This window comes from Triticum aestivum, chromosome 3A, assembly GCF_018294505.1.
Source record: "Triticum aestivum cultivar Chinese Spring chromosome 3A, IWGSC CS RefSeq v2.1, whole genome shotgun sequence".
Taxonomy (NCBI): domain Eukaryota; kingdom Viridiplantae; phylum Streptophyta; class Magnoliopsida; order Poales; family Poaceae; genus Triticum; species Triticum aestivum.
Window position 1 is genome coordinate 96,649,463 of NC_057800.1, and position 18,020 is coordinate 96,667,482.

At 42.1% G+C, this 18,020-nt stretch overlaps 1 protein-coding gene across 3 annotated transcripts; it reads right to left on the reverse strand.

Moving 5' to 3' along the window:
* Positions 1 to 8,522: 8,522 nt before the first annotated feature.
* Positions 8,523 to 17,775, reverse strand: LOC123060480 (transcription factor GTE9). Of its 3 annotated transcripts, XR_006427985.1 has the most exons (11): positions 17,283 to 17,775; positions 15,722 to 16,973; positions 15,492 to 15,629; positions 14,745 to 14,812; positions 14,203 to 14,266; positions 10,010 to 10,069; positions 9,798 to 9,910; positions 9,672 to 9,714; positions 9,468 to 9,589; positions 9,054 to 9,383; positions 8,523 to 8,975 (listed from the first exon to the last, which is right to left on the reverse strand). XR_006427985.1 is itself a non-coding variant. In XM_044483225.1 (10 exons), the coding sequence occupies exons 1-10, from the start codon at positions 17,310 to 17,312 to the stop codon at positions 9,132 to 9,134; spliced, it is 2,142 nt and encodes a 713-aa protein (XP_044339160.1). In that variant the 5' UTR covers positions 17,313 to 17,775; the 3' UTR covers positions 8,523 to 9,131. The 3 variants fall into 3 exon arrangements, 2 of the variants coding, with proteins under 2 accessions (XP_044339160.1, XP_044339161.1); XM_044483225.1 differs by having other exon boundaries at positions 8,523 to 9,383; XM_044483226.1 differs by having other exon boundaries at positions 8,523 to 9,383; positions 15,722 to 16,970; positions 17,283 to 17,768.
* Between the last annotated feature and the right edge of the window lie 245 nt (positions 17,776 to 18,020).

Consider the following 18,020-nt stretch of genomic DNA (forward strand, 5'->3'; position numbering starts at 1 on the left):
ATTCACAACTGCTCAACTAGCATGACTCTAATATCACCATCTCCATATCTCAAAACAATTATCAAGCATCAAACTTCTCATAGCATTCAACACACTCATAAGAAAGTTTTTACTATTCTTGAATACCAAGCATATTAGGATTATTTAAGCAAATTACCATGCTATTTAAGACTATCAAAATAATCTAAGTGAAGCATGAGATATCAATAGTTTCTATAAAACAAATCCACCACCATGCTCTAAAAGATATAAGTGAAGTACTAGAGCAAAACTATATAACTCAAAAGATATAAGTGAAGCACATAGAGTATTCTAACAAATTCCAAATCATGTATGGCTCTCTCAAAAGGTGTGTACAGCAAGGATTATTGTGGTAAACTAAAAAGCAAAGACTCAAATCATACAAGACGCTCCAAGCAAAACACATATCATGTGGTGAATAAAAATATAGCTCCAAGTAAAGTTACCGATAGAAGTAGACGAAAGAGGGGATGCCTTCCGGGGCATCCCCAAGCTTTGGCTTTTAGGTGTCCCTAGATTATATTGGGGGTTCCATGGGAATCCCCAATCTTAGGCTCTTGCAACTCCTTGTTCCATAATCCAACAAATCTTTACCCAAAACTTGAAAACTTCACAACACAAAACTTAAAGTAGAAAATCTTGTGAGCTCCATTAGCGAAAGAAAACAAAAGACCACTTCAAGGTACTGTAATGAACTCATTCTTTATTTATATTGGTGTTAAACCTACTGTATTCCAACTTCTCTATGATTTATAAACTATTTTACTAGCCATAGATTCATCAAAATAAGCAAACAACACACGAAAAACAGAATCTGTCAAAAACAGAACAGTCTATAGTAATATGTAGCTAGCGCAAGATCTGGAACCCCAAAAATTCTAAAATAAATTTCTGGACGTGAGGAATTTATCTATTAATCATCTGCAAAAATAATTAACTAAATAGCACTTTCCAAATAAAAATGGCAGCAGTTCTCATGAGCGCTAAAGTTTCTGTTTTTTACAGCAAGATATCAAGACTTTCCCCAAGTCTTCCCAACGGTTCTACTTGGCACAAACACTAATTAAACACAAAAAACACAACCAAAACAGAGGCTAGATAAATTATTGATTACTAAACAGGAGCAAAAAGCAAGGAATAAAAATAAAATTGGGTTGCCTCCCAACAAGCGCTATCGTTTAACGCCCCTAGCTAGGCATAAAAAGCAAGGATAGATCTAGGTATTGCCATCTTTGGTAGGCAATCCATAAGTGGCTCTCATAATAGATTCATAAGGTAATTTAATTTTCTTTCTAGGAAAGTGTTCCATGTCTTTCCTTAACGGAAATTGGAATCTAATATTTCCTTCCTTCATATCAATAATTGCACCAATCGTTCTAAGGAAAAGTCTACCAGGAATAATAGGACATGAAGGATTGCAATCTATGTCAAGAACAATAAAATCTACAGAAACATAATTCCTATTTGCAACAATAAGAACATCATTAATTCTTCTCATAGGTTTCTTAATAGTGGAATCCACAAGGTGCAAGTTTAGAGAGCAATCATCAAAATCACGGAAACCTAACAAATCACACAAAGTCTTTGGAATCGTGGAAACACTGGCACCCAAATCACACAAAGCATAGAATTAATGGTTTTTAATTTTAATTTTTATAGTAGGTTCCCACTCATCATAAAGTTTTCTAGGGATAGAAACTTCCAACTCAAGTTTTTCTTCATAAGATTGCATCAAGGCATCAACGATATGTTTAGTAAACGCTTTATTTTGACTATAAGCATGAGGAGAATTTAGCATGGATTGCAACAAGGAAATACAATCAATCAAAGAGCAATTTTCATAATTAAATTCCTTGAAATCCAAAATAGTGGGTTTAACAACATCTAGGGTTTTAATTTCTTCAATCCCACTTTCATCAAATTTAGCATCAAGATCTAAAAACTCCGAATTTTTGGAATGCCTTCTAGGTAAAGGTGGATCATATTCAGTCCCATAATTATCAAGATTCATATTGCAAAATAAAGATTTAATAGGGGACACATCAATAACTTTTAGATCTTCATCTTTATTTTCATAGGAACTAGAAGAACACGCTCTTATAAAGGCATCTTTCTTAGCACGCATCCTAGTGGTTCTTTCTTTGCACTCATCAATGGAAATTCTCATGGATTTGAGAGACTCGTTGATATCATGCTTAGGAGGAATAGATCTAAGTTTCAAAGAATCAACATCAAGAGAAATTCTATCAACGTTCCTAGTCAACTCATCAATCTTAAGCAATTTTTCTTCAATCAAAGCATTGAATTCTTTAAGATTATATTCTAAATCAGAGGGCATCTTATTATATTTTCCATAAGAATTGTTGTAGGAATTACCCTAATTATTAGAGGAATTACTAGGATAAGGCCTAGGATTAAAATTTCCTTTATACGCATTGTTACCAAAATTGTTCCTACCAACAAAATTCACATCCATAGATTCATTATTATTCTCAATCAAAGTAGACAAGGGCATATCATTAGGATCAGAAGAAACACTCTTATTAGCAAATAATTTCATAAGTTCATCCATCTTTCCACTCAAAACATTAATTTTTTCTATCGCATGCACCTTTTTATTAGTAGATCTTTCAGTATGCCATTGAGAATAGTTAACCATAATATCATCTAGGAGTTTAGTAGCTTCTCCTAAAGTGATTTCCATAAAAGTGCCTCCCACGGCCGAATCTAAAAAAATTCTAGAAGCAAAATTCAATCTGGCATAAAAGTTTTGTATAATCATCCATAAATTCAAACCATGAGTAGGGCAATTACGTATCATTAATTTCATCCTCTCCCAAGCTTGTGCAACATGTTCATGATTAAGTTGCTTAAAATTCATAATATCGTTTCTAAGGGAGATGATCTTAGCGGGAGGAAAATACTTAGAGATAAAAGCATCTTTGCACTTGTTCCAAGAATCAATACTATTTTTAGGCAAACATGAAAACCAAGCTTTAGCATGATCTCTAAGCGAAAAAGGAAATGGCTTCAATTTAACAATATCATTATCCACATCTTTCTTCTTTTGCATATCACACAAATCAACGAAGCTATTTAGATGGGTAGCGGCATCTTCACTAGGAAGGCCGGAAAACGGATCTTTCATGACAACATTCAGCAAAGCGGCATTAATTTCACAAGATTCAGCATCGGTAAGAGGAGCAATCAGAGTGCTAACAAAATCATTGTTGTTGGTATTGGTAAAGTCACACAATTTAGTGTTATCTTGAGCCATCGTGACAAGCAAGCAATCCAACACACAAGCAAACAAAAAGCAAGCGGGCAAAAAGACACAAATAGAGAACGAGAGGGAGGATAGAGAGAGAGGGCGAATAAAACGACAAGGGTGAAGTGGGGGAGAGGAAAACGAGAGGCAAATGGCAAATAATGTAATGCGGGAGATAAGGGTTGTGATGGGTACTTGGTATGTTGACTTTTGCGTAGACTCCCCGGCAACGGCGCCAGAAATGGCTCGTTGTCGGGAGTCAAATCTTGACTTGAGCGAACCTCCCCGGTAACGGTGCCAGAAATTCTTCTTGCTACCTCTTGAGCACTGCGTTGGATTTCCTTGAAGAGAAAAGGATGATGCAGCAAACTAGAGTAAGTATTTCCCTCAGTTTTTGAGAACCAAGGTATCAATCCAGTAGGAGGCTGCGCGCGAAGTCCCTAGTACCTGCACAAGACAAATAACTCCTCGCAACCAACGCGATAAGGGGTTGTCAATCCCTTCACGGTCACTTACCAGAGTGAGATCTGATAGATATGATAAGATAATATTTTTGGTATTTTTTTGATAAAGATGCAAAGTAAAATAAAAAGCAAAGTAAAAAAACAAAGGAAATAACTAAGTATTGGAAGATTAAGATGATGAAGATAGACCCGGGGGCCATAGGTTTCACTGGTGGCTTCTCTCAAGAGCATAAGTATTTTACGGTGGGTGAACGAATTACTGTTGAGCAATTGACAGAATTGAGCATAGTTATGAGAGTATCTAGGTATGATCATGTATATAGGCATCACGTCCGAGACAAGTAGACCGACTCCTGCCTGCATCTACTACTATTACTCCACTCATCGACCGCTATCCAGCATGCATCTAGAGTATTAAGTTCATGAAAACAGAGTAACGCCTTAAGCAAGATGACATGATGTAGAGGGATAAATTCATGCAATATGATAAAAAAACATCTTGTTATCCTCGATGGCAACAATACAATACGTGCCTTGCTACCCCTGCTGTCACTGGGAAAGGACACCGCAAGATTGAACCCAAAGCTAAGCACTTCTCTCATTGCAAGAAAGATCAGTCTAGTATGCCAAACCAAACTGATAATTCGAAGAGACTTGCAAAGATAACCAATCATACATAAAAGAAATCAGAGAAGATTCAAATATTATTCATAGATAGTCTTGATCATAAACCCACAATTCATCGGTCTCAACAAACACACCGCAAAAAGAAGATTACATCGAATAGATCTCCACAAGAGAGGGGGAGAACATTGTATTGAGATCCAAAAAGAGAGAAGAAGCCATCTAGCTAATAACTATGGACCCGAAGGTCTGAGGTAAACTACTCACACTTCATCGGAGGGGCTATGGTGTTGATGTAGAAGCCCTCCGTGATGGATGCCCCCTCCGGTGGAGCTCCGGAACAGGCCCCAAGATGGGATATCGTGGATACAGAAAGTTACGTCGGTGGAATTAGGGTTTTGGCTCCGTATCTGATCGTTTGGGAGTACGTAGGTATATATAGGAGGAAGGAGTACGTCGGTGGAGCAACAGGGGGCCCACGAGGGTGGAGGGCGCGCTTGGGGGGGGGGGGGTAGGCGCTCCCCCTACCTCGTGGCCTCCTCCTTTGTTTCTTGACGTAGGGTCCAAGTCTCCTGGATCATGTTCAGTGAGAAAATCACGTTCCCGAAGGTTTCATTCCGTTTGGACTCCGTTTGATATTCCTTTTTTTCAAAACCCTAAAATAGGCAATAAAAACAGCAATTCTGGGCTGGGCCTCCGGTTAATAGGTTAGTCCCAAAAATAATATAAAAGTGGATAATAAAGCCCAATAATGTCCAAAACAGTAGATAATATAGCATGGAGCAATCAAAAATTATAGATACGTTGGAGACGTATCACGGCAGCAAGCAGGAGCGGCGTCGACGCCAGCGTCTAGCTGAGAGTGAGTAGGAGAGAGTGCAAGAGTGAGTGACGCAGTGAGGGAGGGGAACGGATCGGGCCCCTCTTTTGACCAGTTTCAGTTAATAACCGTTAGCCCTCTCCGTCTCTGGTAGCCAATGTGGCAGCTGGAAGCAAGCCCCATCTCTCAGAAATAGGATTAAATTGGCTCGAATCGATCATTAGACTTTATTGAGAAAACTAGCAAGGAAAGTGGCAGATTTTGTTGCGTACAAGACAAGTGGTACCAAAACAAGATTTCGATGAGGAAGGTGGTGGTTTTTTGTAATTCACACAAAGATGACTATGATATTTCTCTATAAGTACGCCTCTGGATAAGTTTTGGTATTTCTTCCTATGGCATCCATAATAGCCAAGCAATGTATGTGTTAGGGATGGATTGGAGACCAATGAGACAGGCCATCGCTTCAACTTCCTCTGCATTTTCGCATCTCGCAATCTCGTAACTATGTGTCCACAAGGGGCGGATCCTTCCAAGGTGATCCCCGGCGATGCACCCCACATGGCTACCGCCATCATGCGAACGGAAAGTCTCGTCCATGTTAACATCCAACCCATATCCGATGGTTTCCAAGAAACTATGTTGCTCGAACTGGTTCCTGCATTAGCCATAAGACATTTTTCTTTGTGAATTTACCATAAGATCTTGAATGTATCTAGTCAACAAATTAATAGTTAGATATTTTACATTCCCCTTTATCATGAACCACGTCGCATCGGAGGTGCCAGGAGGCTCTCCAAAGAATCATGAAGATCATGTCTATTATATCCTTGCTTACACAAGAAAAGAAAACTTCTTACACAATGAGAACTCAAACAAGAAAAGGAAGATCGGTCGGATCCGGATGTGGGTTTTTTCACAGATTCTTCTTATGTTTTGATCCATGCATGAACCAGCCGGGCCTCATTCATCAAAAAATATTCCTTGGGCTGTCGCGGAGGAACAGGCACGTACTCCAATCACATACATGCAACTTTTGATCCAACTAGGCACGCCAGGGAGTGAGGCCTTGACCCATATGTTGATTATTGAGGTAAATACATTGGGAATCTTAGAACTTGCACGCGACGGTCAGTTTAGTGCACAAACTTGTAAAATACGTGATTTTGGTTATCGAACTTGCATGAGCGTGCAAATACGGTCACATATCCCATACGCAGACGTATCCGATGCTTGCTTGGCAGGCCAGAGTGTGCAAGGCCCACTGTCAATGACAAGATGGCACTCGGTGCGACATGTTCTTGCTTAAAACAGCCTCGCCTTTGTTTATTTGCAGAAAAACAATCATCATTGGTACCAAAAATACGCTCCAGCGAGGAGCGAAATACAGAAGCGCGGGTGGTGGGTCTTCGGTCTAGCTAGCTCAGGTACGCACAAGAAAGACCCAACCATTGCAACAGGAACATTTACGTGTCTAACATGAGATACAATTTCACTTATACTGAAAACGTCCGGGATTATCAACTAAATATGTGTCGTGCACATGACGTGACTTCATACGATGTTCGACACATGTTCTTGCGTAAAATGTAGAGTCAACAGTTTATGAAATATAAACTTGTGTATTACATAAAATATATTTATTTAATACAGACATTTAAAATGTTATTAAATAAAAAATAATGAATACAAAAAGAATTATACAGTCGTGGCTTATATTTAAATTATACAGAATGATGAATACAATATTTATTAAATATTTATGAATATTCACTTGTGTATAATTTTTAATCATGATTTATATTCAAAAAGAATATATAATTTACATATTAGACACGATTAAATATTCATAACAAGACTTTAGATTTTATATTATGAATATTTTACTTATACAAACATAAGATTTTAAAAACGTGTGTATAATTATTGAAATTCTTGTATAATTAAAATAATATTTATGAATAGTAATTATAAAAATACTTATATTATTATGACACAATTTTTTAATTAACAATATTATCTTAAAATAATACATGAACAAAGTTTTCTGCTTCAAAAATTTCAAAAAAACGAACAGGTGCAACTATACATACATTTTTTAATTATTACTATTTTTAAAATTATTATTTTTATTTTTAAAGTTATTCTACAAATTTTGAAAACAATGTTTTTACAATTATGAATATTTAAAAAATATTTGTATTATAATTATGCAAATATCTTTTACAATTCATAAATATTATTTTAAAATAATAAATGAACAATATTTGAAAGTCATTTTATTATTGAGATTATAATTTACATACTACATATCTATTAATCTGTAAAAAAAAGGAGAGCAGATGCAAAATAGGCCGCACAAAATGGAACCCATTTCTGCTACACGAGCTCCTTCGTTATAGTACAGTAAAGCAAAGTTATACTACGTAAACATCCACAGGATTGGGTTGGAGTGGCTTGGCCGGATTGTGTCCTCGCCTTAGGCGTGTGTTCTAGACTGGGCGACACACTTCTTCGTATTTAAATTTCGCTATATACTGATAAGTGGGACCCACCAGTTGTTAATTTTTCACAAATAAAAAAGGCTATGGGGTTTTGTGCAAAAACACGCCGCGCTGAGCGCCATCTGTTGCTGACAGCAGGCAGCCAAGCATCGGATACGCCCATGTACGGGATATGTGACCGTATTTGCACGTCCGCACAAGTTCGATGAGCAGAATCACGTATTTTACAAGTTTGTGCACCAAACTGACCGTCGCGTGCAAGTTTGAAAACTCCCGGTGTATTTACCTCTTGATTATTTAGGCCTTGTTCGTTTATCCCTGGTTGGATCAAGGCCCAAACCACATGTATTTTTTCCTTTTTTTCACCATATGTATACTATTCTGCCCTAAAAACAGTGTTTTGCTTTTTGATTTGATAGGAACCTAACACTGTTGACTCGGTGCAAAACTCCGGCAGCCAACAAATAAACTAAGAAAATTGCTGTAGAAGGAAATCCTATCTCAAACTTTATTTAACAAAGGCTTAAACCTCCTTTGGTTGATACTAGGATATAGGAATAGGCATTCATTCTAACAAACCAAATGGCCCCAAAGGAAGGCCTTATCGGGGTATTTACTTCTCAAGTCTGAAATGGCTTCACACACGACACGGACTGCACGATCTGCGAATGATACACAGTGTGCATGCATCAGCTAACAGAAAAACCAACTCCCTCCTGCATCTACATGCGCTGCTGTGCTGCCACATGGGATCGTGCACACATCGTCTGCAATTTCATCATGTGTATAGCATCGCTCATTCAAGTCTGTAGAGGCTCCAATAAGGACAAGGCCCTTCATGAGTTCAGGTTTTCTGTGTCTAGCATATACTGTTGGTACGTTTTTCCTTGTCAAAAGAATAGCAGTGGCCGTTCTTCGCAGATGCCCAGCAAACAACTGCTAGTAACTTCCTCGACTACATCAAAATTTGAATTTACAGCAGGAAGAAGCAACCAAACATCCAAAACTAAGAGAAGCTATGCTTAGCCACTAAGGGAAAACGCACTTGGATCACAGTGCACAAGGTGAGCAGCGTGGGAGAACCATTTGGTCCTCGTGTAATTTCCAAGGCTCTACATGAGATCTACGTATCACATGAATACACCAGCTCGCACCAACTATCTTGATTCTGGGAGAAATAGTTCATTTGAGAGATGAACTCCATTTTCATTTGCAGCTGTACGTGGTGGCCTCGATCTCTATCCTCCCTCCCCTTCCAAGGGCGGGCGCGCATCCTGCAAGCAACACCTCTCAAATATGAGGGTATTCTGTGCACCGATCGAGAAAAAAATGTCCGAAATGTGCACAGCTACCCAGCAATTTCCCTATGTGCATCGGCTGAAACAGGCGGTTGTTCTGTCTTTGACAAGGCTCCAACATGCCAACACACATTAGTTGATTTCTCCGACCTCTGCATCTTTGCTGCATGGCTCTTCTTCCTCTTCTTCCTCATCCACTTTCATAAACAGTCCAAGTTTTTCCAACATGCTGCCAGAACCAGGAAGAAAACTGGGCAGGCCATCCAGGGAATGCTCGGGACTCGTCTCATCAACAGAACTCATAATATGTTCCGTGGTGACTGTACCAAGCATTTCTAGGTCCTTGGGATGGACGATGTCATTAATTTCTACAGTTCTCTCCATCTGCATCAATCAGGTTTGAACAAACTCTTAGCTATAATAACACAGAAGATGAGTTTCATAGCAGCAGCAAATAATATCACTTGCCTCCTGCAAGGCCTGACGAGCCTTTTCCCTCTCAAGGTCCAGCTTACGCTTAGATTCAGCTTCGGCTTCAGCTCTGCGGGCTTCCAAAGCTGCATTGCCTTCAGCCAAAAGCCGTTCTTTCTCTGTGTCCATAGGCAAGACAATTCTTAGAAAAGCAGGAGATTACTCCTTGGCAGCAAACAAACAGGTGTGTGTGCTTTTTACCTTCCTTCTGCAGTTTCTCCAGCTCCTCCTGTTTATCTCCACCCTGAGCTCATTAGGTAATTACATGTCAGGAAGAGGTGCAGCCAATAATGAAGGAAATAAAGCTAGACGTAAAAGCCTCCAGACCTGGCTGAGAATCCCACGAGCTTTCACGATTACATCAGCATAACGGCCCCTCAAAACAGCTGCTCGTAAGAGCTTGTCCGGGGAGAGTTGCCTGTCGGGTTTTGCATTCTCCCCTATATTTTTCATTGGTAAAGGATCAGATGATCCGACCAGATTAATGCACCAAGACGGCTTGGTGTCTCATAGGAGCCTGCTTACATAATCATGCTTACCTTCAGGTGCAGCCTTGGATTCATTGTCCTGCTCACGGAGTTCCACATCAGCAGCAGTCTCTGTGATTTAATCAATGGTAAATGTTAAGTATGACAAATCTTAAATATTAGGGGAGTCTGCCGTCGTAATGGTTTGACCTCCCACATCCTCACCCTCACCAATCTTTTACCGTAAAAGAGAAAACCAAAATAAACATCTGCTGCCCACGCACAAGGTCTCCCCACAAAAATAATCCCATGAAAAAGACCCACATTATAAAAACAACCACACATCAGCACATCCTCCACCTACACCCCCGACCTGGTAGTGCTTGTGTCCAAACCACTATCGCTCACGAATCAGAACCACCCCGCTCGGCGCGGTGCCCCACGCTCCAGGCGGCGTAGCACTATGCAACTACACTTCAATATGCAATGCCATCACTCCGCCGTGCCTTCATCATCGCCTCGATATGCCTTTAACATGTTTCAGGATTTCTCTAATAAAGGGGAACTAGATATTTATAGGCTTAATTTTGCAATTTTAACCCTCATCCCTAAGGAGGCTGATGCTACTGCTATGGGGAAATTTTTAGACAAAAAATATGCCTGCTTAATTGTAGTTTTAAGATCTTCGCCAAGGTCTTGACTAATAGGATTAGCTTGATTTGTAGACACTAATTGCTACTTCCAGAGGGAGTAGTAACCAATCTGCTTTCATTAAGGGTAGATATATTCTAGAGAGTGTGGTCACTGCCCATGAGGTGCTACACTCAGTCCACTCATCCAAAAAGTCAGGTTTAGTGCTTAAGCTAAACTATGAGAAAGCTTTTGATTTTGTCAATCTAGATTTTTTAGAAGAGCTGCTACAATGTAAGGCTTTTCGTGGTGGGTGTATCACCGATGGGGGGTTCTCTGGGAGTCAAAATTAATGGTCATGAATGACTTCTTCCTGACTGGCGAAGGCCTTAGACAAGGAGATCCCCTATCCCCACTCCTTTTTAATCTAGCTGTAGATGTTCTTACTAATATGTTGGCCAAAGCAGCTAGGGATGTAAATGGCACCCGCAAGTCCCGTTTAGTTAGCTCGATAGTTCATTTTCCTCAGAATTTTTTTATTGAACTGTTAGACCAACAAGTGGGCTTAAACAGGACCAGGTTTACATCCCTAAAAGCAGCATCTCATGACCTGGAAAAAGGTTCATGTCCTGTTGAATTTGTGAGTTCATGGATGAGAATTAACAAAATGGTTGCTTCCTATTTATACATCTACTCGCTTGTTTGTATATTTTTCACATAATACATGTGTGTATATGGATTACGGTATCATCCTTTCCTGGAAACGACTGCCACGAGGAGATGAAAAAAAAGCGGGAGAATGTTACTTGATCCAGGGCGGAACAAAGCCAACAAGAGGAGCACAAACAATGCTAGTTGTCACCATTAGGTTCAATATGCAGCATAAACCCTATTGTGGTTGTATGTCACATATTCACTATTCTCATTACTAATATACAAACAGGGAGAATGTTGCATGCCAAATATGACAAATTGTTTTCACAATGATACGAGCACCCGCTAATCACCAAAGTTGTAGAAGACATGATGCAAGTGGCGGTTTGTGAGGAGAAAGGAAGCGTGTGGGGAGAAAAAAGCCCAGGCACGCAACAGTCACCAAAGAGGCAAAGAGGTGATGGGGAATGAGTAAAATACAATGTTCGAAGTGCTTATAACTTGGTTGTTCAATATAATGTGATGAGTGCTGTTGTCTAACATGTTCCTTTACTCATCATTTTCAACACGAAAGCAAGACATTTAATGCGCATCCATCCATCAAAGAGGTGATCAGAGCCCCCTCTAGAGTTGAAGAATGCAAGCATATAACTGGAGGCAGAATGATTGAGGGACACAACAGCAACACTGCATCGATGGGAGTTGAAAGAGATGATGATGAGAAAAATATCGAACATATACTAACGAGGGAGGGTTGAAAGAGATATATATCCTACGGAGGTGGGAGCAAGGAGCAAGTTGCCTTGGGGGCGGTTGGAAAAAAAGCATGCTGGGATTTGTCACATAGTGAGAAACTGCATTCACTTGTCGCAGAAATGGGTAGAAATGGATGTATCTAAAACTAAAAATACGTTCTAGATACATCTATTTCTGTGACAAGTAATTCCAAGCGGAGGGAGTATGTTCATAGCAAATAATGTATCTATATATTTTATCATTAGTCTGTGGCAACCCACAGACATCTAACTAGTAAGGGCATGTACAACAGGGTACAACAACAACAACAACAACAAAGCCTTTAGTCCCAAACAAGTTGGGGTAGGCTAGAGGTGAAACCCATAAGATCTCGCAACCAACTCATGGCTCTGGCACATGGATAGCAAGCTTCCACGCACCCCTGTCCATAGCTAGCTCTTTGTCGATACTCCAATCCTTCAGGTCTCTCTTAACGGACTCCTCCCATGTCAAAATCGGTCGACCCCGCCCTCTCTTGACATTCTCCGCACGCTTTAGCCGTCCGCTATGCACTGGAGCTTCTGGAGGCCTGCGCTAAATATGCCCAAACCATCTCAAACGATGTTGGACAAGCTTCTCCTCAATTGGTGCTACCCCAACTCTATCTCGTATATCATCATTCCGGACACGATCCTTCCTCGTGTGGCCACACATCCATCTCAACATACGCATCTCCGCCACACCTAACTGTTGAACATGTCGCCTTTTAGTCGGCCAACATTCCGCGCCATACAACATTGCGGGTCGAACCGCCGTCCTGTAGAACTTGCCTTTTAGCTTTTGTGGCACTCTCTTGTCACAGAGAATGCCAGAAGCTTGGCGCCACTTCATCCATCCGGCTTTGATTCGATGGTTCACATCTTCATCAATACCCCCATCCTCCTGCAACATTGACCCCAAATACCGAAAGGTGTCCTTCCGAGGTACCACCTGGCCATCAAGGCTAACCTCCTCCTCCTCACAGCTAGTAGTACTGAAACCGCACATCATGTACTCGGTTTTAGTTCTACTAAGCCTAAACCCTTTCGATTCCAAGGTTTGTCTCCATAACTCTAACTTCCTATTTACCCCCGTCCGACTATCGTCAACTAGCACCACATCATCCGCAAAGAGCATACACCATGAGATATCTCCTTGTATACCCCTTGTGACCTCATCCATCACCAATGCAAAAAGATAAGGGCTCAAAGCTGACCCCTGATGCAGTCCTATCTTAATCGGGAAGTCATCGGTGTCGACATCACTTGTTCGAACACTTGTCACAAATTATTGTACATGTCCTTGATGAGGGTAATGTACTTTGCTGGGACTTTGTGTTTCTCCAAGGCCCACCACATGACATTCCGCGGTATCTTATCATAGGCCTTCTCCAAGTCAATGAACACCATATGCAAGTCCTTCTTATGCTCCCTATATCTCTCCATAAGTTGTCGTACCAAGAAAATGGCTTCCATGGTCGACCTCCCAGGCATGAAACCAAACTGATTTTTGGTCACGCTTGTCATTCTTCTTAAGCGGTGCTCAATGACTCTCTCCCATAGCTTCATTGTATGGCTCATCAGCTTAATTCCACGGTAATTAGTACAACTCTGAACATCCCCCTTGTTCTTGAAGATTGGTACTAATATACTCCGTCTCCATTCTTCTGGCATCTTGTTTGCCCGAAAAATGAGGTTGAAAAGCTTGGTTAGCCATACTATCGCTATGTCCCCGAGACCTTTCCACACCTCAATGGGGATACAATCAGGGCCCATCGCCTTGCCTCCTTTCATCCTTTTTAAAGCCTCCTTCACCTCAGACTCCTGGATGCGCCGCACAAAACGGGTAACATAGAAATTTTGGTCACGTCGATGAAAGAGAAGGACGAGAGAGAAACTGTCTGTCTGTATAATTATTAATTACAGATCGGCTAAACGCATAAAAATAGCTCCTTAACGACAGCGTTCCTCCCGTTGTACGATGGGTGTCTGCAATCAGCCATTTTTCCTTCGAGGATTCGTTCAAGTTTCCCATAAATTTTGGGCCTATACAGACAACTAACTAGACAATGCATTGTAGAGGATGTCTGTACTGCAGGCTAAATCTGACATGGACAGAGGTTATAGACTGGAGCCGTCATGCCCTAAAGGTAGATTAAGAAAAGCTCGTCACAACAAGCAGCTAAAGAGCATGGGGATAAAACTTACGGTTAGCATCAACAGGGCTTATAACATCATCACTCTTGACTTGCTCTGCAGGTTGTTCTGGTCCCTGCAATTAGAATAAACCAATTATTGCAGCGGAAAAGGTTGGCCAGTCATTGGAAATGAAATGACAAACTCTTGCCATGACATTGGTAGATCGGAATATCGTAATCTTGACCCAGACTAGTGTAAAGGTAGAGCAACCAGATCACCATTCTGTTATCTGGTTCGGTCTGACTAAGGCAAGTCAACCAATGAAGTAAGCTACAAAGCTAACTGCAGATACTAATATGGCATGGTACTATCAGAGAAAAATTGGACAAGGAGGGTCAAGTTGCGAACATAAGGGCTGGTAAGACTACAGAGGCGGTAAAGAAAATGACGAGGGAATAATGGATTGATGTAGAGAGCCAAGGAGAGAAAGAATTGGTAGGATTTAATCCTGCTAACACACTCCGTTGGTCCATATCTTCACTAACAATATAGTCCTTATTGCATTAACTGGCTTAATTGAAGGATCACCCAGTAAAAAATTGCCAAAGTACCTTCACAAGCTTTGCTGGGCTAACAACTTTTTCTGGTTCGCTTTCAATGTCACTGCCTGAGTCAGAATCTGCATTACCAACATAGCAAATACGATCTGAGGACACCTTTACATGATAGATATATCAAATACAGTAGGGTCTTGTAGACAACTGGGCTGACTGTTTAAAAAATAATAACTGGTACAAAGTATCTATAGTTCCCAATAATAATTTCTATAAAGCATCTATGGTGCCCTTGCAGCTATATATGACCCCTTGCAGCACATCAGTTCACTAAGAATCAGTGCGAGCTAATTGCAGGATGGCATTCTGACATCCTGTGTGACACTGACATCATGAAGCCCTAACTATATAGTTAAGTTTCTATGGATACTGCTAAGTCTCCTGAAAGATAATAATAGTTTCAAAAGATAAATGACAAGCACAAATTTGAAGCACATGCCAATCTCATATAATATTCCAAATTTCAGATGGTACCACCCATAGTGAAAAATGTTTGCTTCTCAACTTATGCTTCACAACCTCACGTGTGAACTCATAAATTCAAAGTTTACTAAAGTTTAGCCAAAGATATATTAAGAATTATGAACTAGCGTAAGCACAAACCTAAATAAAAAGAACACGAGAAGGGAAATATAGAGACGGTCAAAGACTCGAAGTAATTTTCGCGGAGAAACATGTTTTACAAGGATGTATCCTATGGTAAACACAAATATATAGATAACTAAATAACTCATATGTACACACCGCTGGATGAAGATCCTGAGTCACTGCTCGAACTACTTGGGCTGCCACATTTGTCAGTTATGATCTGTGGATCCTTCTCTATCAATATAGGGGATGCATTGCCGCAAATGTCAACATCCTCCTCAACAGGCTCAGCACCTGAGTGCACAAAAAAGTCGATCTCTAACAACTGCATTGACGGCATTAAAGTTAAATCTATTGAGAACCTGAAAGGGTACACGACAAAATACCTTTGCAGGGATTTGTGGACGAGTGACTGAGGCAAGAAACATTCACAGCCTCATTCTCAGAGGGCTGAGATTTTGTCTGCTGATGATCTCTCTCTTGCAAATACGTGTCCACATGCTTCTTAAGTTCAAATAGTACGTCATCACTGAGTGCATGGATATCAATCTCTATCTCTCCATCCCCATGCTGCTCTGTATTGCTCTCCATACACTGTTGTAACAAATCAATGATGTGACCAGGTAATTCTTCTGGACCCTCGGCCAAAGAACTTAAGCAGTCTCCCAAGGTTTCTCTCTCCTCTTTTGTCATCTTTGGCTTCACAATCTCAGTTGGCCTGACACGGTCTATTGACAAGTTACTGCGTTCCACAGGAGGGGTCTTTCTCCTCTTTGAGTCGGCCTTATCAACCTCAACATGTGGCTTAGTGGCGGCAGTAGCTAACTTCTTCTCAACTGTTCTCCATCTGGACTCAAACATTTTATTCAGTTGAATGGCCAGATCATGCACTACATGCCCTCGAGGATTATAAGTTATCGCATTGTTAAAGGTCAGCCTGACATCAGCTGCAAAATCAGATGGACTTGCGTAGGAACCAGAATCTAGCTTCTTCTTGATGGTCCCAAGGTCCATCGGGTGCTTGATAATGTCATTATAATCTGGAAGGTTCAGCTTTTCCACGTCTACTGGATCATTAAAAATATGACTACATTTCTGAGTCATCAGCTTCTTCAGAATAGCTTCGCACTGCTTGAGAATTGTAGCTTCAGGCAACACTGTAGACGTTTCAGGCCGGGGTTTTGTCGGCAAGAAGCGTCCCTTGGCACCACGGACAACATGGCTCCCCCTTTGCACCTTTTTAGCTCGAGGGGCAGCTGACGATGACAGCGCAGGTGCTTTGCTGACAGGCATGACGGACAAAAACTCTGGCTTCTTGAGGAGTTCTCGAACCGAATCAAGCTCTGCCCGGAATCTCTTCCGAAGGTAGCGCCGCTCAGACGACGACATCTTAGACGGGACAAAGATCTCTCGCTTCACATCAAAGCCATCACTATTAAGGCTGATGCACTTGCGTTTTGACGCCGAGAAACCTTCCGGGCCAGCACGAACAGGGCTGCCTGACTCGCCCACAGTCTCTGCATACCCCGTGCCCCGGTAAGCTATTTCATCGTAGCTCCGTTTAGCCTGCATCTGCGGCCCGCACTCCATGCGGACCGTTGGTGTCATGTTACCAGGCGCCAGCGAGGCGCAGACCTGCTGAATAATGACAAACAGCTTCAGCCACACACACAGGCACCAAATTGAAACCTCACGCGGATTGAAATGAGAACACACAAACCGAAATTTACAGGTATTCAAATGTCGTGCAGCAAAACCCTAACATTACACTTGGCCCTAGGACCAATCCGTACCAAGCGAGCCTATGTCATCATGGCTTGAAAGCGGGATATGACAGCATCATTTGTTAATTTCCCACTGGTGAAATCAATCAGATCTAAATCCAAACAGAAGCTACAAATGTAGATGCCAACGAGTGGATTTCAGATTGGAAGGGGGTTAATTCACCTTAGGCTTGGAGATTGAGGTCGTTGGCATCTGGAACGAGACCGAGACGCGCCCCGTGATCCCCTGCGCGGCGTCGAAGACCTCGGCGGCTGTGGCTTGGGGACAGATCCGCCGCTGCGGCTTGACGGTGAGCCTGCAAGCGCCTCCCCCCTCCGCCTACTGTGGGCAGGACGGCCGCCGGGGCGCCGGGCGGGCGGGCCGCGGGAGCCTCCTGGGAGCGGGAGGGCGAGCGGCCGCGGCGTGGATTCTCCGGGCTCCGGCCGTGGCGTCGGGCGAGACGGGAGGACGGGAGGTGCAGGGTGCGATGCGGTGCGCGTCTGTGCCTGCTTATCCTTTTCCTCGACGAAGCGACCGAGCCCGAACTCCTCTTCCTCGCCGAAGCGACCGAGCCCGAACCCAAAGTAGAGTCGGTTCCTGCGCACGAGCCGGTCCAGTCGAGACCCGAAGTGGAGCGGAGCGGAGCGAAACGGTACGATTCGATGCGACTTGACGCGCGCGGGGCTGGTGCCCCTCTAGGTGGGTATTTATAGGGGTGGGGGGATACGAGGGGCGGTGGGTGCCCGATCGTGGCCGTCGGTTGGCGGGGATCGGACGGGCAGCGGGAAAGATGTACGCGCGGGGCCCACCGGGACCGACGTGACGTGGAGCGGGGCGCGCTTTGACTTTCTTCCAGAAGGTTTCTGGTTTGGGCAAGGATCGCGGGCTGTATGACGATGTATCGTGGGGCGACAAGGTTTC

What these genes read in the sequence shown, in the direction of transcription:
- LOC123060480 (XM_044483225.1), bottom strand. Translation starts at nt 17,312, where the DNA reads ATGCCAACGACCTCAATCTCCAAGCCTAAG. An exon ending in CCTCAATCTCCAAGCCTAAG is followed by an intron (nt 16,974 to 17,282) that starts GTGAATTAACCC and finishes GTCATTATTCAG; the next exon opens with CAGGTCTGCGCCTCGCTGGC. An exon ending in GCCCAGCAAAGCTTGTGAAG is followed by an intron (nt 14,267 to 14,744) that starts GTACTTTGGCAA and finishes TTCTAATTGCAG; the next exon opens with GGACCAGAACAACCTGCAGA.